General features: G+C 44.4%; 1 protein-coding gene across 1 annotated transcript in view; it reads left to right on the top strand.

Moving 5' to 3' along the window:
* Positions 1 to 20,319, top strand: part of ANTXR1 (ANTXR cell adhesion molecule 1) — a 241,894-nt gene that overhangs the window by 60,515 nt on the left and 161,060 nt on the right. The window contains exons 6-9 of the mRNA XM_002709824.5: positions 169 to 248; positions 2,312 to 2,380; positions 4,162 to 4,242; positions 17,696 to 17,756. Of these exons, the coding sequence (XP_002709870.1) occupies positions 169 to 248; positions 2,312 to 2,380; positions 4,162 to 4,242; positions 17,696 to 17,756 (291 nt within the window). The remainder of the gene's footprint in view (positions 1 to 168; positions 249 to 2,311; positions 2,381 to 4,161; positions 4,243 to 17,695; positions 17,757 to 20,319) is intronic.

Here is a 20,319-nt window from a genome sequence, read left to right as displayed (position 1 = left end):
AGCTTTCTGTGTCTGCCAGAATTGCTTCCAGACCTAAAATGTAAGTTGGTAACTCTCACAATATTGACTTCCTGGTAGCTGAGCTTCTAAGAGATCAAACCCTGGGGTTGAGAGGGTTTCCCTGGGTGGCACAGGATAGACTAAGGTAGCCTGTATTGTCTTAAGCAGGATACAGAACGGCCAGCGTCATCATTGCTTTGACTGATGGAGAACTCCATGAAGATCTCTTTTTCTATTCAGAGAGGGAGGTAAGTGCTGGCCTGGCCTGCATGTAAACAGAAACAGGGAAATAGGACTTCCCCTTTCTGAAATGGGCTACACACTCTATTCAGGTAAAATGAGGGTGTTCTTTGCAAAACTCCCAAATGAAATAATGTTCGTATGTAAAAATAACAGTAATAATTCACTTTTAAACGGTGAATTTTCATGTCTTAATTGAAATATGTAAGAGCCACACTTGTCAAAATTATTCATCACTGGTATTCTCACTGTAAGAATCAAAGCTGAACAATAATTGGTGGTAAAGGGAATAGCAATTGCTCTCTCCTTCTCTATTTCATTTTCCTTTTCGTTGGTGACAGAGGCTCATTCAGGCCAAGGTAGAACGAAATACAGCAGTGAGAAAGGCAGACAATGAGGGCAAGAGGTGTGGACTCTGGAAGAGGAGTTGATCATAGCATTGTACTCACCTCAAGTTCTTAACTGCTATTTAATTTCAAGTCAGCCCCTTGGCAAGCCTGAAGTGTGTATCTGCTCACTCAGCATTAACTGAGAGGCTGGTACGTGCTGGTACTTTGCTAGGCACAGGAGACACAGATGAGTTTGGCACAGTGGCTACCCTCCTGGGTCTTGCTGCAAAAGGCTCTTTGAGCAAAGGGCACAGGGGAATTTAATTCCCCCTTCTCCTCCTGCCAGTACAGTGGATGAGCTGGCATTGGGAAACATAGCAGTTACTATGACATAGACCACCAAGTCAAGTATCTGGGAAAAATACATTTCTATGTAGTGGGAAGGCAAAAGGGCTTCTCTGGATGCTAAATAATGGTCACATAGAATGAAAACCCTAATAAGGAAAGAACTGAAAACAAAATAAATGATGGATGTCAGAGGCTTAAAATAGGGGTTAGTAGAAAGGAATTTTAGGTATGGCACATATAAACTGGGAAAACCATTCAAAATGCCAATGATAACAGAAGGAAGCTTTCTAAAAAAGAAAAATTGAGCTCATGATATAGAGAAATTGAATCTTTCTATTCTTGATGATTCTGTATAAAGTCCAGCCAAATGAAAAGAGTCACAGGGTTGTTACGGACAAGGTTGGGGCTAAACTGAGTCTGTTTTATCCTAAAAGAAGCAGTAGCAGCAGAATTCATGTATTTTAATATATGAATGAAAAAAGACATTATGTCTCTGTTTTTTCTACATAATTCAGCACTTAGTAATTATAAGTAGGTTTGAGTTCTGAGAGAGGAAGAAACAAAATTCAAACTAATACATATATATTGTACACTTACTGTATGTTTACTATCAATTGCCAATTGTGCACTCACTGTATGTGCCAAATTTTCCAATTTTAATTTTTTAATTTTTAAACACAAGAGAATCTGGAACTTAGATGCCAGAGCCTTTATTAAATCCAATACTAGAATCCAGGCAAGATCTGCGTGTCATTCGTTTTGCTGCCCTCTCAATGATTGATTGTAGAGAAGGTCATGGGTTCACCTGTTCAAATGTGGACCACAATTCCCTACCATCAAACCAATTCATTCACACAGCATGCTGACCTATACGAGCATCTCCTTTCTTCAAGGCCTTCTGTGAGGGGCTCAGCATATAGCATCTCAATTGAACCCCAAAACACTTCACAGAGCTATGCCAGGCATCAGACCCAGGTATAACAGGTTGCAAAAGTTACATTCTTTCGTGAAACTATGCTGCCGTGACAAACAAGGAAAAACATGACACAAATCTATCTGAGGACTTGAAAAGGTGCTCGTATCCCAGAATAGTTATTATGACTTAGCCCACGGTTTCCATCTCCTCTCCTTCCCCTTTCAATGCCCTTCATCAGGACTGTACTTTGATGGATTCTTTAAACACTTCCCACGGGACAAGCCCTCCCTCCTGTCCACGGTGTACTATGTTAAAATGTGGTATTCATTGGAATATGAGCTCTTTGGGAACAGGGACTGCTTCCTCCACTATGGCACCTGGCACAAAGCAAATATCTGATCATTGAATGAACAGCCAATCCCAGAGGAGTGGTTTGCCACTGCGTCTCTCTCTGACACCCTTTCTGCCCTTGACCCAGGCTAACAGGTCCCGAGATCTCGGTGCAATCGTTTACTGTGTTGGCGTGAAAGATTTCAACGAAACACAGGTATGACCGGGGGTTTCCTCAGGCTTGGGAACACACTGCGCTTGTGAGTGATGGAGAGCGTGTGCATTCAATAGCTAGGGTGGTTGTAATAACCAGGATGGGGTATTTTTTCAGAAGTGCAAAGCAGGAAGGAAATATTGGACATGTAAGGGATGTGAGTTCAGTTGCTGATGCACTTGGGGCCTTTAACCGAGACCATGCAGGCAACATCTTTCTTGGTTAATGTTAAATAGCCAAGGCGTCAAAAATAAATTTGAAATAAGTTGCAATATTTCTTGTTGTCTTTTTAATTTAATTTAATTTTATGATTTTAAATTTAAGTGAGGAACATTTCTGTTCACCAAGTAAAATACAAAAACTCATTTTTCATACTAAAATATGGATATAATTGGACAAGTGGGCAAAAAGGGCACACAAGTACATATAAGCAAATTGCAAAAACTTGCTAGCAATATAAATAAATGTTCCTCGGGCCGGCGCCGCAGCTCACTAGGCTAATCCTCCACCCAGCGGCGCCGGCACACCGGGTTCTAGTCCCGGTTGGGGCGCCGGATTCTGTCCCGGTTGCCCCTCTTCCAGGCCAGCTCTCTGCTGTGGCCAGGGAGTGCAGTGGAGGATGGCCCAGGTGCTTGGGCCCTGCACCCCATGGGAGACCAGGAGAAGCACCTGGCTCCTGGCTCCTGGCTCCTGCCACTGGATCAGTGCGGTGCGCCGGCCGCAGCGCGCTGGCCGCGGCGGCCATTGGAGGGTGAACCAACGGCAAAGGAAGACCTTTCTCTCTGTTTCTCTCTCTCACTGTCCACTCTGCCTGTCAAAAAAATAAAAATAAAAAAATAAAAAAAAAATAAATGTTCCTCATTGTCATTCAAAATTTCATTTTGGTGTCATGGCACAGGAAAATGCTTATGCTAGATTGTTAAGTGAATAAAATACAATTACAAAGCAGTGAGAATAGTATGTGCTTAATTTAGCATAAATATGTGTATGTTTGCACTGGAAAAGTATGAAAGACTGTGCTTGGATATCAAATTGCTAGTAAAGATAGATAAATAGATGCAGAAGGATTATGAATAATCTTTGTTTTCTTTTTCCTTTCACTTTTCTGGATCTTTCTACATTTTAATTGTGAGCATGTGTTACTTTTGCAGTTGATAAAAACAATTAAAGATGTTTTTAAAAAGCTCTGACTATGTGGCCATCACAGACCTACACTGAGACTTGGGGATGGAGGAGCTGCCAGGTCAGCTTCTCCTTATCCTCAGGCCTCACTCTTCAAAGCAGGAACAGCCAAGCCAGTGGCAGGGCCCTGCACCTTAGTGAGCAGTTTGGGAGAAACATTAGGGTCCCCACTCAGTGGCCTTGCCCAATACCAATGCCTGAATTTATGTTTTAAGTTGCTCTGAAAGGAAACTTGAGTCTGTCTGATTTGAATAAAGTTGCCAATAGGAATTTGGGTGAATGGGAGGGAACTGAGCCAGTGGCTCGTCCCCAAATCCATAAATACATCTACTCAGGCCCGATGTTCATCGAGCTGGGCAATCCTACCTCTGATCCAAGGGAAAAATATCAAAGCACATGTGAAAGCGGGAGCCGACCCTGGGCCTGCTCCAGAGAGGCCTCTGGTAAGCTCATCGTTGCTGAAGGCTCTTTGGTGAGGCCCCTGAACCCAGTCCTTTTGGGATCCAAAAGTAGGTGGAGGCCCCCGGACCCAGTGGCTTTCCCAAGTTCTCCATGTCCAAGCCTGATGCCTCTCATGTGCGTTTGTGTTGCTGTGTCCTCAGCTGGCACGGATTGCAGACAGCAAGGATCACGTGTTTCCGGTGAATGACGGCTTCCAGGCTCTGCAAGGCATCATCCACTCGGTGAGTAGAGCCCTCCCCTGAGGCTGGACACCCAGGCACTTTCTGTCCCACGCTGCTGTAAACACCCCCATTCCCGCTCTGCAAGGAGCGTTCTTCTGCTCCATAGAACATTCCTTCATATGTGCCTGCCACGTCCACATCTCCCTTCTCTGCCTTTCATGCGTATTTCTTTTCTCCTTCTCCTGTGCCAAGTCTACCTTACAATGGAAAATTAAAAATTGAAGGGGACCCTGCCAGGGCTGTCAGCCAAACTCTAGGCAGCGCCTCGGTTCTCATACTAAACAGACCGGTGTGATGGTTCACTCTTGCCCAACCTCGGCTTTCCAGTGCGACTGAATGCAAGCTACCTTCCAAGCAGTTGCAACCTGGACCTACGTTGCTTGGTCACTGGAAGCGCTTCAGACCAGGCTGCTGACCGACATCAGCGGAAGAGCTTTAGAAAGCACTGATGCTGGGCCTCTGGGCTGGGGTGTTGCCTGGGCTTCAGGAAGTGTTTAAATCTCTGCAGGTGGTTCTGGTGATCAGCCAGAATTGAATCCGTGCATTAGCTATCTCCTCTCCAAACACGAGGACATCTGTGTTCTCTAGTCACCTGCCTCTTTGCATGCACACAGGTAATTTTCTAGAGCCTTTTTCATGGATGGTGAACAGAACACTGACTCCCAGGGCCTCTCTTCTCCATCCTTTGTACCCAGGCCAGATCCTTGGTCCAGCTGGAATATTAGATCTAACCGATCTCTCCAGCCTCAGCAGGCAGGCCATTGTGCTCATGGCACCGGGGATGGTGTCAGAGCTGCAACAGCCTCCCTCTTATAGGTTTTGAGACTGGTCAATCATCTGTGGTCATCAGTGGAAGCTCATCAAGCTCCAGACTTGAGGTCCAGGTTGCAAATTCAGAGCTTAGCAGATCCCCGCCTTCTAACAGTATCAAGGGGATTTGGATCCAGGGGTCACCAGTCAGGGGCTCAGGATCTGCCAGCTCCCCTAGACCAACCCATGAAGCCTCCAGCTGCCCCTCCCTTCAAGGTCTGTGAGGTGCTCCAACAGAGTGGAAAGCAGAGCAAGATGTGAGGACCTTGGAACCATTCAGCCCAGAGTTTAGGTGGCAAATCTTACCACGTACCGATGCTTGGCACTTATTTCCTGTGTTGTAACAAGGGGCTGATGATAAGGCTAACATCAGGCCCTTGTTGGAGGATCCCAAGGATCATTGATGAAAATACCTCATACTTTTCCAGGCCCATCGTAGGTACCCAGGGCACGAGAAGTTTCTGCTCTTCTACTTCCTATCCACATCACATGAGGGAACATTACTGTCAACTTGAATGTACATAAAATTCACCTGGGAATCATGTTTACAATGCCAGTTGCTAGTCCCAAGAGATTCTGTTGCAAGCAGTCTGGGATGGATCCATGGAATCACATATTTTAAATCTTCATTTTAAAAATAAGTGTCTCAGGTAAACTTTCAGAGTATTAACGTATATGACCTTAACTTTTCAGAATCGTGAAAAGTAATCAAACCTTCAGGTTAGGAATTCCTATCTCAAATATGTATAGCGGACAGCTGTCATTCATGATGTGTCTATCTGCAAAGAATAAAGACCCACTCAAGCTATCTTAATGAGAAAGTGGGAATTACTGAAATGATAGGGAAGTATCCAACCCAACTATGGATCCACAGGGAAGGGATCCCTGAGGTCACTGTGCTATACCTAATAACACAGGGAACTAGAGCCACATATAAAACAACAACCCAGGCAAGGATTTGGGGTTGATCCTGAATCCTTCGGAAGCTCAGAGGTGTATTTTTCTGGGCAGGAGCCTACATGAGAAGGTGGGGGCAGACCAGGGTCATTGAAAGACCAGGGAAGTGTGTGGGGTGGCACCAGAGGAGAGACACACAACCTTGCTTCATCTGGAGTCTAAACAGCAAAGCATATTCCAGGGATGATAGTAATTGCAAGAACTAACCATCTGGTGGGCGAGTCTGGGTAATTGTGTCAGCAGCAATAGAAAAGAAGCCCGGATATTGAATTGGAATCACAAGTTTTACAGGAGCCTTGAATGGGTTTTAACTTGAACTCGTAGTAATGGGTGTTGTCACTGAAATAAATATGGAACAAGTGTCACTTAAGGAGAGACTCTATTGGGAGTGTCCAGAACATAGGGAAGAGACTGGGGACACCCAGAGGCTGTAGTTCAATCAGGAGGCTATGGCAGAAGTCCCACTTTTTTCTCTTTAAAGTTCCCATGAGCCTAACATCATTCAAGAGTTGAGAGCTTCACAGATAATTCAAACCTTTTTATCTGCATAAATCAGCATGGTCCTTGAATATTTCCGCCTTGCCACCTTACCTAATCTACGCATCTTTGTAAAACTTCCCCCATACCCAAATGGAAATAACTTCAAGGATGTTTTCGAAAGTTTAGCAAAGCAGTCTCCCAAAAGTGGGGAAAAATTAATTCTAGACTTGAATCTCCAAACTTTCGCTGAATGATAACATTCTTGTGAGCTTTTGTCGGGGAGTTATGCTGGTGGTTTTGGCCCTTCTAATACTTGCAACCCAGGCTTATGGCTGTTGTTCATTGGTTTGCTTGGACAGGAAAACAAGGACAAGCATAGCAGGACTCTCTCAAATCAGACAGAAATAATTATGGCCTAAGAGTTGGCCAACTTCTTAAGAAGTAGGTTCATTTCCCCTTTTGCATACTGAAAAGAAAGCTCTCATTTTTCCCCGTCTGAAGCATCAATTCTAGCTTTTCCCATGGATGATGTTTTTCTCATAATAAAATAGGACTTGGCTTAACTACCCAAAATAAGACTACAGAGCAGCTTCTAATAAGCTCAAAAGGTCCTCAGAGTGTTCTGCCCATAATGACCTTATTTTAAAACCTCAAGTCAAGATGGAGGGCTCATATTTATTCATTCTTCAAATATTCATTGAAAACCTTTCATGGCAGGCTGTGATCACTCCATTGTAAGTAAAGCAGGTGGAGACTCATTCCTGATGGAGCTTACAATCTAGTAGGAGAAACGTATAAAACAACTAAATAAATATACATAATTAAAATTGTACTAAATGGTATAAAAGAAATAAAATACTCTGTCAGTCTAAGTCCTATGAAGGGGAAGCAATCCAACTGGACTTGTTGAGCATCTTCTCTCCATCAGCTACCATGCTCTCAGTTCACAGCCATCCCCTGAGGAAGGATTTACTATTCCCTTTTATAGGTGAAGAGACTGAGGTGCAGGAAGGCGGGACAAACTGTCCCAAGTTCACCTGTTCATAATGGTGGAGTGTGAATTTTTTTTCCATTTTATTTTATCTATTTGGGAGACACAGATAGAGTTCTCATCCGTGTTTCACTCTCCAAATGCCCACAAGGACCGGAGACTGGACCAGGGCCAACCCCAGGAGCCCAGAAGGCAAACCAGGTCTCCCACATGGGTGGCAAGGCTCCAGTTACTTGGCCCATCACCACTGCCTCCCAGAGTCCTCAGCAGCAGGGAGTTGGAGTCAGGACCATGACCAGAGAACCCAGATACTCCAGTGTGGGAGGTGGGCATCTTGGCTGTTGGGCTAAATGCCCACTGCCTGCAGTGGGACATTTGAAGCCAAGTCTGTCTCCAGAGATTCCACTCTTCCCATGACAGTTGGCTGTGAGTGTCTGAGGAAATGGACAGTCCCTACTGGATTGCCGGGAGCTGCTTCTCCGGGAGCTAATCATCAAGTTTGACAACTCATTCAATCCCCCAGACTCTGCTCATCAACTTGATGTCTGTGCTTTGGTTTTTCACCATTCCTCACTCCTCTGTCCTGTAAGGAAGAAGCATTTACAGGTCAGGTTTGGATAACGTGTTATTTTCAGTGTGCCCACACTTGTTTTCCTCCTTAACCCTCAAGAAAAGGGGCTAGAGAAAAGACAGAAGGGCGTCCACTGTTGCAGAGAATTTATTTGGGAACCAGATAGTGTCCCTTTTTCCACCTAAAAATCATAACAATCCTGTGAAGTAAATATTTCTGTCCTCATTTTACAGATAAAGAGACTGAAGCTCAAATAACCTGCCAAAGAGCAAATTAATCAAATAGGAAAAGTATGGTGAGAACCAGTTCCATGATTCCAGAACCCATGCTCTCTCTTGCCTCTATTTCTTTAGGAAGGTAAAAATAATGAAAACCGCCATTTAGTGAATGTTTACTGTGCACCAGGCACCATGCAAATCATTTAAAATGTCAAGCACCTGTTGATGTAGATATTCTTACTCCATCTATACACGTCGATACTATAAGGTCAGAGAGAGTCACTAACTTTCCCAAAGCCACACAGCACAGTGAGTACAGATCTTGAACAGACCTAGGTCTGTCTCTAACGCCCACGATGGGAATGACCAGCAGGCTCTACTGGATAATATGGGGGCCAGGGAGCAGCTCCATTTCAGAGAGAACGAAAACTGTGGATTGGCTTGATGCTGTTCTCATGGGTGCAGCAGAGGCACGATCTGAGTGCCCAGCAGATGAGCGAGGGAGCTCCTTGCCTGTTACCGATGGGTGGAGAGCACCTTCCAAAATCCCACTTCCTGCTCATGGTTGAAGGCCCATCGCCCTGAGAAGATGGCCACTTGACAACGAGACGTTGCAGACAACCAGGCCAGGCACTCCTCCTAAGTTCTTATGTCTATTCAGCTCATTTATATATATATATATATATATGTATATATATATATGTATGTATATATATGTGTATATATATATGTATGTGTGTATAAACGTAATAAAAATGCCCATAACTTGAAGAGGCCCAAAGGGTGCAGGCATGGTCAGGCTGAGAGAAACCTTCCTTGGACCATGGCGGCATTCGTGTTTGCTTTTGCAGAATACAGCAATAAATTATAAGGACAAACGTGGATGGTTGCAAGATTGTAGTCCTTCAAGCCAGGAAAACTGTAAAAGAAGAAACTATTCCTTTGCCTTCTCTTATTGTGCTGCTTCAGGGAGCCTCCACTGACCACAGCCGGTGGAAGGAGCACAGTCAGCAAGCGAGGATATGAAGTAAAGGTCCAGCAGAGCTCCTCAAAAGGGCCGCAGGCGGTGAAACAGGCACCTGCTGGAAAGCAGCGTTCAGGTCACACTAGAGTGGATCGGCAGCTTTCCGTCCCAATCCCTGGCCCAGTTAGAGCGATGCTTACTCCTCCCGTCTGTCTCCACTAAAAGTACCATTGAGGGCAGTGCCTGGAACCATTAACACTGCCCCTTAGGAGGACCTGTGGCTGGCCTCAAGCTATCTGCATTTGGGAGCATTTTCTAGAATAAATATTTAAGCCTGTGTTGTGCTTCCGATGAATGTCAGGGTGAGTCAGCACATAGAGCTCTCTGCATATTTGATCAACAATAAACAAGTATTGAGCAAACACAACTATGTTTGCAAGGATTTCTTGCAAGTTTTGGCATGAGCATCCTTGTTATTAGGGAAACTCTAAGATCAGCAAAACTAAGAAATGAATCTATCCCCATGGCATATAGCTAAGCAAATGTATTTTATTTATGAAAACTAGATCCTATGCTCATTTCTCCCTTCCACCCCTGGGAAGCTGGAAGAAATGTACCTTGCTTATCTGGCCCAGGCCCCAGCAAAACTATCACACACAAAAAAAGCCGTCTTCCATTCTTCCTTCCCATCAACTCTTCCAAGATCATACTAGGAACTGCTAAGGGCACCCTCCAATCAAAAACCATGTCCCATTCCTGCGTTCTTGGGAATGACTGGACTTTATTGAGTGAATCCAGGGCTTGCAGATGGGAGCCGCATGTCAGCAGCAACTGCCCATCTCTGAAGTCGAACTTTACCATTGTCGCCGAAACCTTCCTTCTCCTCCTGTGCCCCGGCCAATCCTTCTCCACAGAGCCCAACCTGGGGTCTCCTCCACCGGGAGCTCACCCACCCTTCAACTCCAGTGGTGTCGATGGTTGGAGCCACTTCCCCAGCACTGGGTCTTTTCCATGCTCCGTGCCGTCGCTCGCCTTGGAACGCGAAGTCGTGCAATCACAGACGTTGCCCCATGCGTTGTAATTCCCATGGGGTGTCAGCACCAAGCTGTGTGCATTTGCTCATTTGAAGGAGTCCAGAGGACTGCGCTGCGTTCCTGACCCCTGGAAGACATACACTGCACAGCAAGTTAGCAGTTGTGTGGCTCTGTTTCCTGTAATCCTCTTGATCCTTCCCCCCACCCTCTCTTCCAAGATTGCATCTGTACAAGAGAGCATTCGGGGCTCCAGTCACATTAGTAGGCCTGGATATGAAACATAAATAGAATCATTGTAGTTTCTGTACTGAGCAGTGTGTGTGTGTGTGTGTGTGTGTGTGTGTGTAAGGAACCCATTTACCTCAGCAGTCATTAATTACACTCAGGCATTGAGGACTGTGAGGCCAGCTGTTTCTTCTGAGCTGTTATTTCTATGAAGCTTATTAAAAGGCTAGAACAGAACAAGAATTCCTGTGGCCTGAAGAGGCTACACAGGCTGCATGGGACAGGTTCAGTTAATCCACAGGGGTCTCCACACACCTCCTGCAGTTGCTCCCTCTGGATCCAGGGATCTGGTGGGATCCGTTGTGAAGGCAAGAGCAGAAGGTCTGAACAAAAGCAGCTCGCAAGGAGGGCCGCTGGCTTTGCCAACATGCGGGGTGCAGCAAGCTCCTCTCCCCGAATCAGCCGGGCTCCGGGGTCCACAGCTTTCCTTCAGACAACGAGGGGAAAGTGGTTTAATCAGGAAAAAAGGAAAACAGGGATCTCCTCAGTTTGGGGACTCTCCTGGCCCTACACTCCTTTGGGCAGGTTCTCAGAGTGTGAAACTAACGAAGAGGAGGGTGGCACAGATTTGAGCCAACTGCATAGAAGCCTCCCGCAGACAAAACTTTTGCATGTTTTGAAGATCAGCTTTATTGTTTAAGCTTCAGTAACTCCTTCAAACCATGTTTCTTCCCCAGTAGAGGTTTAAGAGGACCTGTTCCTGAGCACGTGGCACGCTCTCTCTCTCTCTCTCTCTCTCTCTCTCTGTGTGTGTCTCTCCCTCTCTCTCTTACACTCTCCTGCTCCCTCTTTTCCCTTCTGTGCCCCTTTCTCTCCAGTCTGTCGGGTTTTCCTCCAATAAACACCCTTTCCTTAAAAACAAAATCGTGTCTCTTGCAGGTACCGGGAATTATTTGGTATAATGTATCAGTATACCTAAAATCATTTATAATCCCAGGAACATGTGTGAATAATATTCAGTTTTAAACTCAGAGTCTGCAGAACTGATGTGGATCTAGGATAATGTCCATTGTTAAAAGTATATGTGCTTACAGTTTAAAATGTGAAGCCGAATTTAATTAGGAGAGGCGACTGTCTTTGGTTAACATTTTATTAGCACATTAGCGTTTCAATCATTTCAAAATGACAGGCCTGAAGATGTGAATGAGTCAGTTGCATGCCCTGTTTTCTAAAAGCAGTGGTCCTGGGACTTAGCCAAAGTGCTTTCTGCCCTTAGCTGTAATAGTGTGTGTGGCCCTTCTCGAATTTCTACATTTTTCTTAAGTAAATAGGTTGAGGTCCTTTGCAAAATAGGCCAACCTAGATCTTGGAGGAAAATGGTACACCTTAGAAATTGTTGCTTAAGGGGCCGGCGCCGTGGCTCACTTGGTTTATCCACTACCTGTGGCACCGGCATCCCATATGAGCACCGGGTTCTAGTCCCGGTTGCTCCTCTTCCAGTCCAGCTCTCTGCTGTGGCCCGGGAGGGCAGTGGAGGATGGCCCAAGTGCTTGGGCACCTGCACCCGCATGGGAGACCAGGAAGAGGCACCTGGCTCCTGGCTTCGGATTGGCACAGTGCCAGCCGTAGCGGCCATTTGGGGAGTGAACCAACCGAAGGAAGACCTTTCTCTCTGTCTCTCTCTCTCACTGTTTCTACCTGTCAAATAAAAAAAAAGAAATTGTTGCTTAAAAATATAAACCATTAAGAATAATGGAGATGTTGAAAATATGCCTCCAGAGAATGCAGTCCCTAAAGATGACAACCCTTAAGAGGAAGAGGGAAGCATTACAAGGTGCATGATATGGCCTTATAATCAGAAGATATTGAGATTATTTTATAGGGGGGAAAAGGAGACCAATGCATAGTATGCTATAATGCATTTATAACACCATGCAGAAAGCATACCACTTATTCATTTATTTATCCAGTAAATATTTATTTGAAGCTCATTATGTGCCAGGTTAGGCATTGTGGCTATAGTTTTGGGTAAAAATAATTCCAGTCCTTCTTTTTATAGAGTTTATAAACTAACAAGACACTGACAAAGAAAACATATCCATAATTATGAGAATATGTATGTAAAATTATAAGCTATGATAAGTCCTCTGAAGGATGGTAGTTGATACTAAAATGTGGGTGAATACGGTGGTTTCGTTGATCAAATTACCAGGACATAAGTGGTAGGGTTCATACTGTATTTGGAGAATGACAGAGAGAGCAAGACTAAGGAAAACTGCTGAAGTTCTGTCTTAAGAAATGACACAGCATTGGTCAATAGGCAGTTAGCTACCCTTGGTCCAGCCTACTTGAAGCCCTAAACATCTTAAAACCAGAATATTCCCTTCTCAACAAATAAGGACACTAAGGAATGTGCTCTGAAAGATGTGTGGAAGCAGAATCCTTTATACCATGAATGGATGAAAGAGACTCCATTATTAACACACACAAAAATCCTCCAACAGGAAACGTCCACGGAAAATAAAGGTCGGTTGCTTATTGGAAAAGGAGGCAGGACAATTGGAAGAAAGAAAATAGGTGTGCCTGTGATAAGTGAGGGGTTCCTCATAGCTCTGCAAATAGTCAAAGTTATTTAAGAATTTTTGAGAAATCTCAGCATAAACAAGGAACTTTATGAAAAGGACTGTAGGTCTTTAAAGCCTGAAAAAGTAAACTCTAATGTACAACTTGGACTGATTTCCCTTTAAATATATTAAACAGTTCTTGTAACTTGGCAAGGTCCTTTTACATCTGCTGCCTCTCTTACTCCCCCAACTGATGATGTATGCAAAAGTAACCTTACCACTAACACATTGCTTTTATTTAGTTCTTTATGGATTTCAAGCATGCGTTCCCATCCATTTTCTCTTTGAAATCTACCCAGTAGTTGGCAGGGAAATACTATTAGCCTTAGTTCAGTTTCTCCAGCACATAAGATTAAGCATGAGGCCAGCAGTGGGTGATGGGACAGATGCATATGCTCACATGAACTATGGTCCTTGTCCAAGAGTAGTAGCAATGGTAGTAGCAATGGTAACAGCTATCATTGCTCAAATATGACAGACATTCTCCTTGTGCTCCACTGCTAAGGTTGTTTCATGGTAACTGGTGGCCCAGAAGATGTCATGGTAACTGGTGGCCCAGGAGATGTCAATTATCAATTGGTGAATCACATTCATCTAGTTGTGTCAATTTTCCTTGATCTCACTCATTCCCTCACTCTCTAATCCAATATTAATTTTATCACCTAAGTCCCATTAATTATACAACCCAAATATCTTCACATTCATGTCTTTTTCATTGAACCATTACAGTCTTTTTTAAAAATAAAAATAATTTATTTATATATTTGAAAGATAGATAAAGAAACTGAATTCCCATCTGTTGGTTCACTCCCCAAATGCCTGCATGGCTGGACTGGGTTGAGATTGGGCTGGGGCTGAAGCCAAGGGCTGGAACTCAATCCAAGTCTCCCATATGGGAGGCGGGAACTCAGTTACTCAAGCCATTGCCTGCTGCCTCTCAGGGGCAGAGTTGGGTATCAAACCCAGATACTCTGATGTGGAACACAAGCATCTTAACTGGCATCTCAATTGTTAGGCTGAACACCCACAGCGTACAGTCCTTTGAAGTCAGTGTTTTTCTTATCCCATTTTACAGAGATAGGCAGTTTAGTAAGTTGTCCAAGTCTTCATGGCCAGTTAATGATGAGGCTTGGATTTGAACATAAACCCAGAGCTCATATCTATCTTATCTGTCTCCAGATCCTAAGTTCTTGATAATAATAGCTTAGCTGAGGACGTCCCAGGTTCCAGACTCTGCACTGTGGTCTACACGCATGATCTCACTTAATCTCCCCAACACAGCAGCTTTCTGATAGCTCTTTGGGTAGCATTATTTCACTCTTTACAGATGAGGAAACAGGCTCCGAGAGGTTACGAAACTTGCCCAAGGCCACACTACTCATGAGTGAGTTGACCCCAGCGATTGGATTTCTAGATTCCAAGCTATTACTCAGTTTATTAAACTGTTTCCCAAAATTGAGATTCAGAGAAGTTAAAATCACTGGGGAGCATAGGTCATGTAAATACAGGACCAGGGCCAAGACCAACTCCTCACATGGGCTCCTGAAGCGTATGGCCGTCTTAGCCGGTCTCCTCTAGGGATCAGTGATACCCTCATCTCAGATATTACACCTCTGACATCCCCAGCTCGGCGTGAGTCCCTTCCACTCTGCCTAGTGAGTTCCCCTCTGCCGCTCCCCAGTGCGGTGTCTGTGCCTCTTCCATGGACAGCACTGCCAGGGCAGGGGGAGGGAGCCTCTGAACCCCACCTCCACCCAGTCTCCAGCCCCTAAGTGGATCTGCTGTGTGCTGCAGTTCAGACAGACTGATCACTGCACAGCCTGGGCTGCCAGTAATCACGGGAACCCCCCAAATCCACCCAGTGCCATGGTGACTCCCTAACTTTTGAAACCAGACAGTTCGAACTCACAGAAGCCGCAGTTCCAGACAAATCCTGCCCATCCCCCTCACTGATAAATTTGACTCTATTGGCTCTTAGACATGCCTTCCAGATGTTTTAAGTTAAGATTGGGAAAGCTGTGTTTTTACTGGATTGAATCACAGTGCTTGGCTGACATTTTTTGGCCCTCCGAACACTCCTTAGATTTATCAACTAATTGCAGACACTTTGAGGGAATAATGCAGCATGTGTTTACTATGACAAACCCTGTTAGTGCGCCTTTGTGGTCAAGGATTCACGGCTGTTCCCTTTACCAACCCCTGGTTAAGTGGTAGAGCGGGCTCAAAAGTACTGATTGAAACTCTGGAACTTACATGGCTGGAAATTTCATGTGTGTGTTGTGGGGAATGGGGAGAGGATAGATCTAATAGCTCAGGTTTTATTCTTGGACTGTTTTGAAATTTTCAGTTCTGGATAATAAAATGATTTATTGGATGCCAGATGCCAGAGGAAGCATCAAAAAACAGCTTTGTGTTGTCCCCATGCGATTGTTGGATCAGGATCTCCCCCAGGGTTAATTCTGTGTCTTCAGATGTGACCTGTTCAGACCTGAGGACATGTTGAAGGAGTCATTTCCTCCCTCAGTTATAGCAGCCACTGGCCAAAGTGATGCAGGAGGCAGGAAGAGTCAGCTGACAAGAAATTTGGGGGAGAGGGGACAATAGTCAGTCTTCAGGTAGGACAGTCTGGGGTGTGCACCATGCACCAGAAGCCCAGCAAAGCCCCCGTCCAAGGATGTTGGATGTTGCTGCCTGCAAAAGAGAAAAAAACTGTATCAGCCATAGGAAAGGGGAAGATGGGAGAGCCAGCAGGGAAACTCAGGGGCTAGGAGATGTCCTTGGGGTCCCTGGTCCCAAGTCCAAGTGGCAATGAAGAGACAGCAGGAGCTCGGTGTTGACGCCAGGTGCACAGAGCTTAGTGGGAGGACCACTGACTCTAAGCGATGCTCCAGGTATATGGGGGTCTGGACTGCTGGTCTTGTGCTGCCACTGGGACAGGCTGTGGCAAGAGTGAGGAACTGAGGCCATGCTGGCAGTCGGGGGTAGAGGAGGTGGCTGGGTAGGTTGAAGGCCGAAGAAGCAAGGCAAGGTCTCAGGGAACAAACTGCTTCCAACTGCAGGATCAGGAGGAAGCTGAGAACAAATAGCGGAAGCAGACCCAAAAATGCCATGAAAGATGGCGTACAGAGTGAAGGGGAAGCCACTGGAAAATCCGAATTTGAGGATTCTCCGAGAAGGAATGCTGGTTTCTGTGGCTTTCAGGAATACAGAGTTACCTAAGTACATGGTCGGGGGGATCTGGTTTGACTAGCTTGAATGTTTTTTATCTGTGCTCAGATAAAGAGGTTAAGCATTTGCTCATTTCCTTTCACAATGCTTCATGTAAGGATGTCCGGCTTTCTCTCTGGAATGGGTAAATATTATTTATCTCCTCTGAGAAACAGGTTTGTTTTTATTCCACAGATTGAGAAATATTGTCACAGTCCTTTTCATTTGCTACTAGAAAGCTCAGAAGCAAGTGCACCCCTAAAGCCCCTTGCAGTGTATTTGTTCTGTGCTGTTCTCATTCCTTGCATCGTCTCCCTCTTACTTTCCCTTTAATCCATCCCCTCCCAACCCTGGTAATTCATTGTATCTTCTATTTGATTGTATCCTCTGATGTACGGTGTATGTATCACTAAGCTGGAACATAGAAGCTAACATAGATAAGTATATCAATGTGAATGCATGGGTATCTCTCAATGCTAGAAGATGGTTTTTTTTTTTCTTTTACGACTCCAAATTTTAGAATTGCACCACTAGTTTATTTGACAAATGCCGCTGTCACAGATAGATGAATGTTTCCTTCAACACTCTCAACCATTTCAAAATCCAAATTAACTAAATAAGACCGAAGTTAAGCTGCTACCTTTGGATGGTAAATTAACTCAACTCTACGTGATTCATTTGCAGAGAAGGGGACATTTCCATTTAGGGGCTCCTTCTGAAGAGTGAGGCACAGCAAGCAGGCTTCGGAGGCTTCTCCCACAGCATCTTTCCAGACTGTTCTGAACAAAAAGGCAAGCCGAGTGGTCTGTCTGTGCAGCCCTTATGGAGAGCAGACCGTCCCCATCTTCTCTCCGGCTTTGCCTAGTAACACTCTTATTTCCACTTTCCAAGCTCCTCCTGTTCCAGCTTAAGAGGTCTGTGTTTTCCTACTTTCTTACTTTTGCTCATGCCATTCCCCACCTGAACCCTAACCCTCTCTCACATACTCCTCTCCATTTGAGACCTACCCTTAGCTCCCATCTCTTCAATGAAGCCCTTCCCAGTGTACCTATCCCCAACAATATTCCCCATGAACTCCATAGCTCTTCCATCTGCCCCTTTACCCCAGCACCTGCCACATATGTCCAGCCTTTGCCATCTGTCACTTCAAGGGTAGTTCCTATTTGCTACAATTTTAAGTTAAACCTCTGCAAAACTAAAACTGGCATATTGTAGGCTCAATAAATATATGCCAAAGAACACCTGGTGTCCGTGAACTTTGCTGTCTCTAAGTCTCGGTAGCTAAAAGCAAAAAGTAAAATGTCCGGTGTTCCAGTGTTTTCTCTTAACAAAACAGGCTGTGCATTGACTCTCTTATTCCCTCTGCTCCTAGATTTTGAAGAAGTCCTGCATCGAAATTCTTGCAGCTGAGCCCTCCACCATATGTGCAGGAGGTAATGACATTAAATGCTAATGACTTTCATAGAATTGATGACCTTTTGAGTTCAATTCACATGTTTAATTCATTGGTGCAAAGGTGGGGGAGATAAGAGGAGGTTGTGGGGGGAGGACATAGAAACTGCTAAATAACATGAACTCCAGGCCAGGGCTTTGTAAGGTGAGGTGAAGTGAGGAGTCTTAACTGCATGTCACTTAAATTGAAGTCATCTCTGGGCTTTGTGCACTTTTGTTGCTTTTTTTGTTTGTTTTGGTTTGGTTTCTGTGCACTTTAAGAGGAGTAAATGTGTGGGATATCCCAATTAATTAAATCTGTGTACTGTGTGTGTGTGTATAAAATATTTTTATAGTTCCTTAAAACAATTAGAAAATGAGAGAGGAATCCCTTAATTGTGCAATTTCCCATTCATGAAGAAACACAACGTTCAGTTTAGCTGTCCTTCTAGTCATGTTGCAACCTTGTAATGCATCAAAAAGTCTAAAGACAATAATCCAAATTTCTGTTAATTCACCAGCATGGTCCTCCTGTAGGCTTCTTGACGACAGAGAAGAAATCCTACTTCTCTCTACTTCCCACCCAGCACTTAGTAGGTGGTCAGTAAATGTTGGCTGAATCTCTGGTTCCATGTGTTTTAAAGGGTAGTGCCTCTGACTTTTGCTGCTCTAACCCTTGTTAACTCCTTTTACCTAACCATGACAAGTTAATGTCATCCTCTCGCAGTTTGTAATTCAAAGCACAGTTAGAAATTCACAGCCAAAAACAGAACAAGACCAAAATAAAAATCTCAGTCATTGGACCATGGAAAAATGCTTTCCTAAATAATTCTAGACTCAGAGTAAACTAAAACCCCCCTTAGACGTCCTTAAGTTGTATGAGGCATTAAAAACAACCATACATATAAATTTAATGAGTACAGCACAGAAATATCAGAGTCCACAGATCTGCAACTAGAAAACATAGATTTGAATGTTTATTATTAACATGAAAAAAAATCAAATTAAGAATTAAGAAAAAGACATTTCTGTTTTTTATTTTTAAAAAACATTTATTTATTTATCTGAAAGGCAGTTATAGAAAGACAGAGAGATCTCCCATCAGTTGGTTCTCTCCCACACTGGCCAGGGCTGGGCCAGCCTGGGCCAGGCTGAAGCCAGGAGCCGTAAACTTCATCCAGATATACCAAGTGGGTGGCAGAGTCCCAAATACTTGGGCCATCTTCTGCTACTTTTCCCGGCTTATTACCAGGGAACTGAATCAAAAGTGGAGTGGTTAGGACTTGAACTGGTGCTCATATGGGATGTCGGCATCTCAGGTGGTGACGTAAACTGCTATGGCACAATGCCAGTCCCAAGACATTTGTTTTAAAAACTAAAGAGAACACATTTTTAAAAAAAGTTAAATTAAAGCAATGCAACTGATAAATTATTCCAGGATCTGTTTCTTTGGTATAACGAATGAAATAGGCACTGATAAGTCCAAAGAGCAATTTTTAAAATCTCTAGTTTATATACAACATTGTATCTTTTACAAACAATAGTATTTGTATCAGAGTAAACTATCCAATTCTATCTCCTTTCTTGTCTTTTTTTTTTTTTTTTTTTTTTTTTTGACAGGCAGAGTGGACAGTGAGAGAGAGAGACAGAGACAAAGGTCTTCCTTTGCCGTTGCTTCACCCTCCAATGGCCACCGTGGCCGGCGTGCTGCGGCCAGCGCACCGCGCTGATCCGATGGCAGGAGCCAGGAGCCAGGTGCTTTTCCTGGTCTCCCATGGGGTGCAGGGCCCAAGCACCTGGGCCATTCTCCACTGCACTCCCTGGCCACAGCAGAGGGCTGGCCTGGAAGAGGGGCAACCGGGACAGAATCCGGCGCCCCGACCGGGACTAGAACCCGGTGTGCCGGCGCCGCTAGGCGGAGGATTAGCCTAGTTAGCCGCAGCGCCGGCCTCCTTTGTTTCTTATAATGAAAAAATTAACACAAGACACAATGATGGAAGCTAGCCCTAGGTTTTGGAAAAGGCAAGCCCCATCCCTCTTAAATTAGAATCAGGAGAATTAAAACATGCTGATTACAGAATGATATTATTAAGGAAAAAATGAAACATCCAAAAGTAACTGAACTTCAGAAAATTTCCCATGGATTTCCATGAAAAGCTTTTGTTAACCATTCCCTGGAGTACGCATGGTTTCCGTTAAGCACAGGAGCCCATTTCGTTGTCCATGGCTGGGAGGGCACTACCCCTCTGTCACCTTCACGTGGCTACTTAGAGGATCCAGGGAATTCCATGAAAGTGTTTTGAAAAGCATAAACTATTTTACAAAACAAGATGGCATTATTATCAGCAAATCGTTTTTACAAGGATTACCGATTAAAGTTAGAATCATGATGCTGATAACGTCACGTGTAGGTGAGAAAAGTGTGCCTATGTGTTTTCCTGCCAGGAGACTGGGGAGGGCATCTGCAAAATAACTCAGAGTATGTCCTAGGGGAGAAAGTATACTGGGAAATAACCAGTTTGTTCACATTTCTGAAATGTGGGACCAAGCTCTAACCCTCAGCTC

This window comes from Oryctolagus cuniculus, chromosome 2, assembly GCF_964237555.1.
Source record: "Oryctolagus cuniculus chromosome 2, mOryCun1.1, whole genome shotgun sequence".
NCBI lineage: Eukaryota > Metazoa > Chordata > Mammalia > Lagomorpha > Leporidae > Oryctolagus > Oryctolagus cuniculus.
Note: the sequence above shows the minus strand (reverse complement) of the source record. Positions and strands in the feature narration are given on the sequence as shown.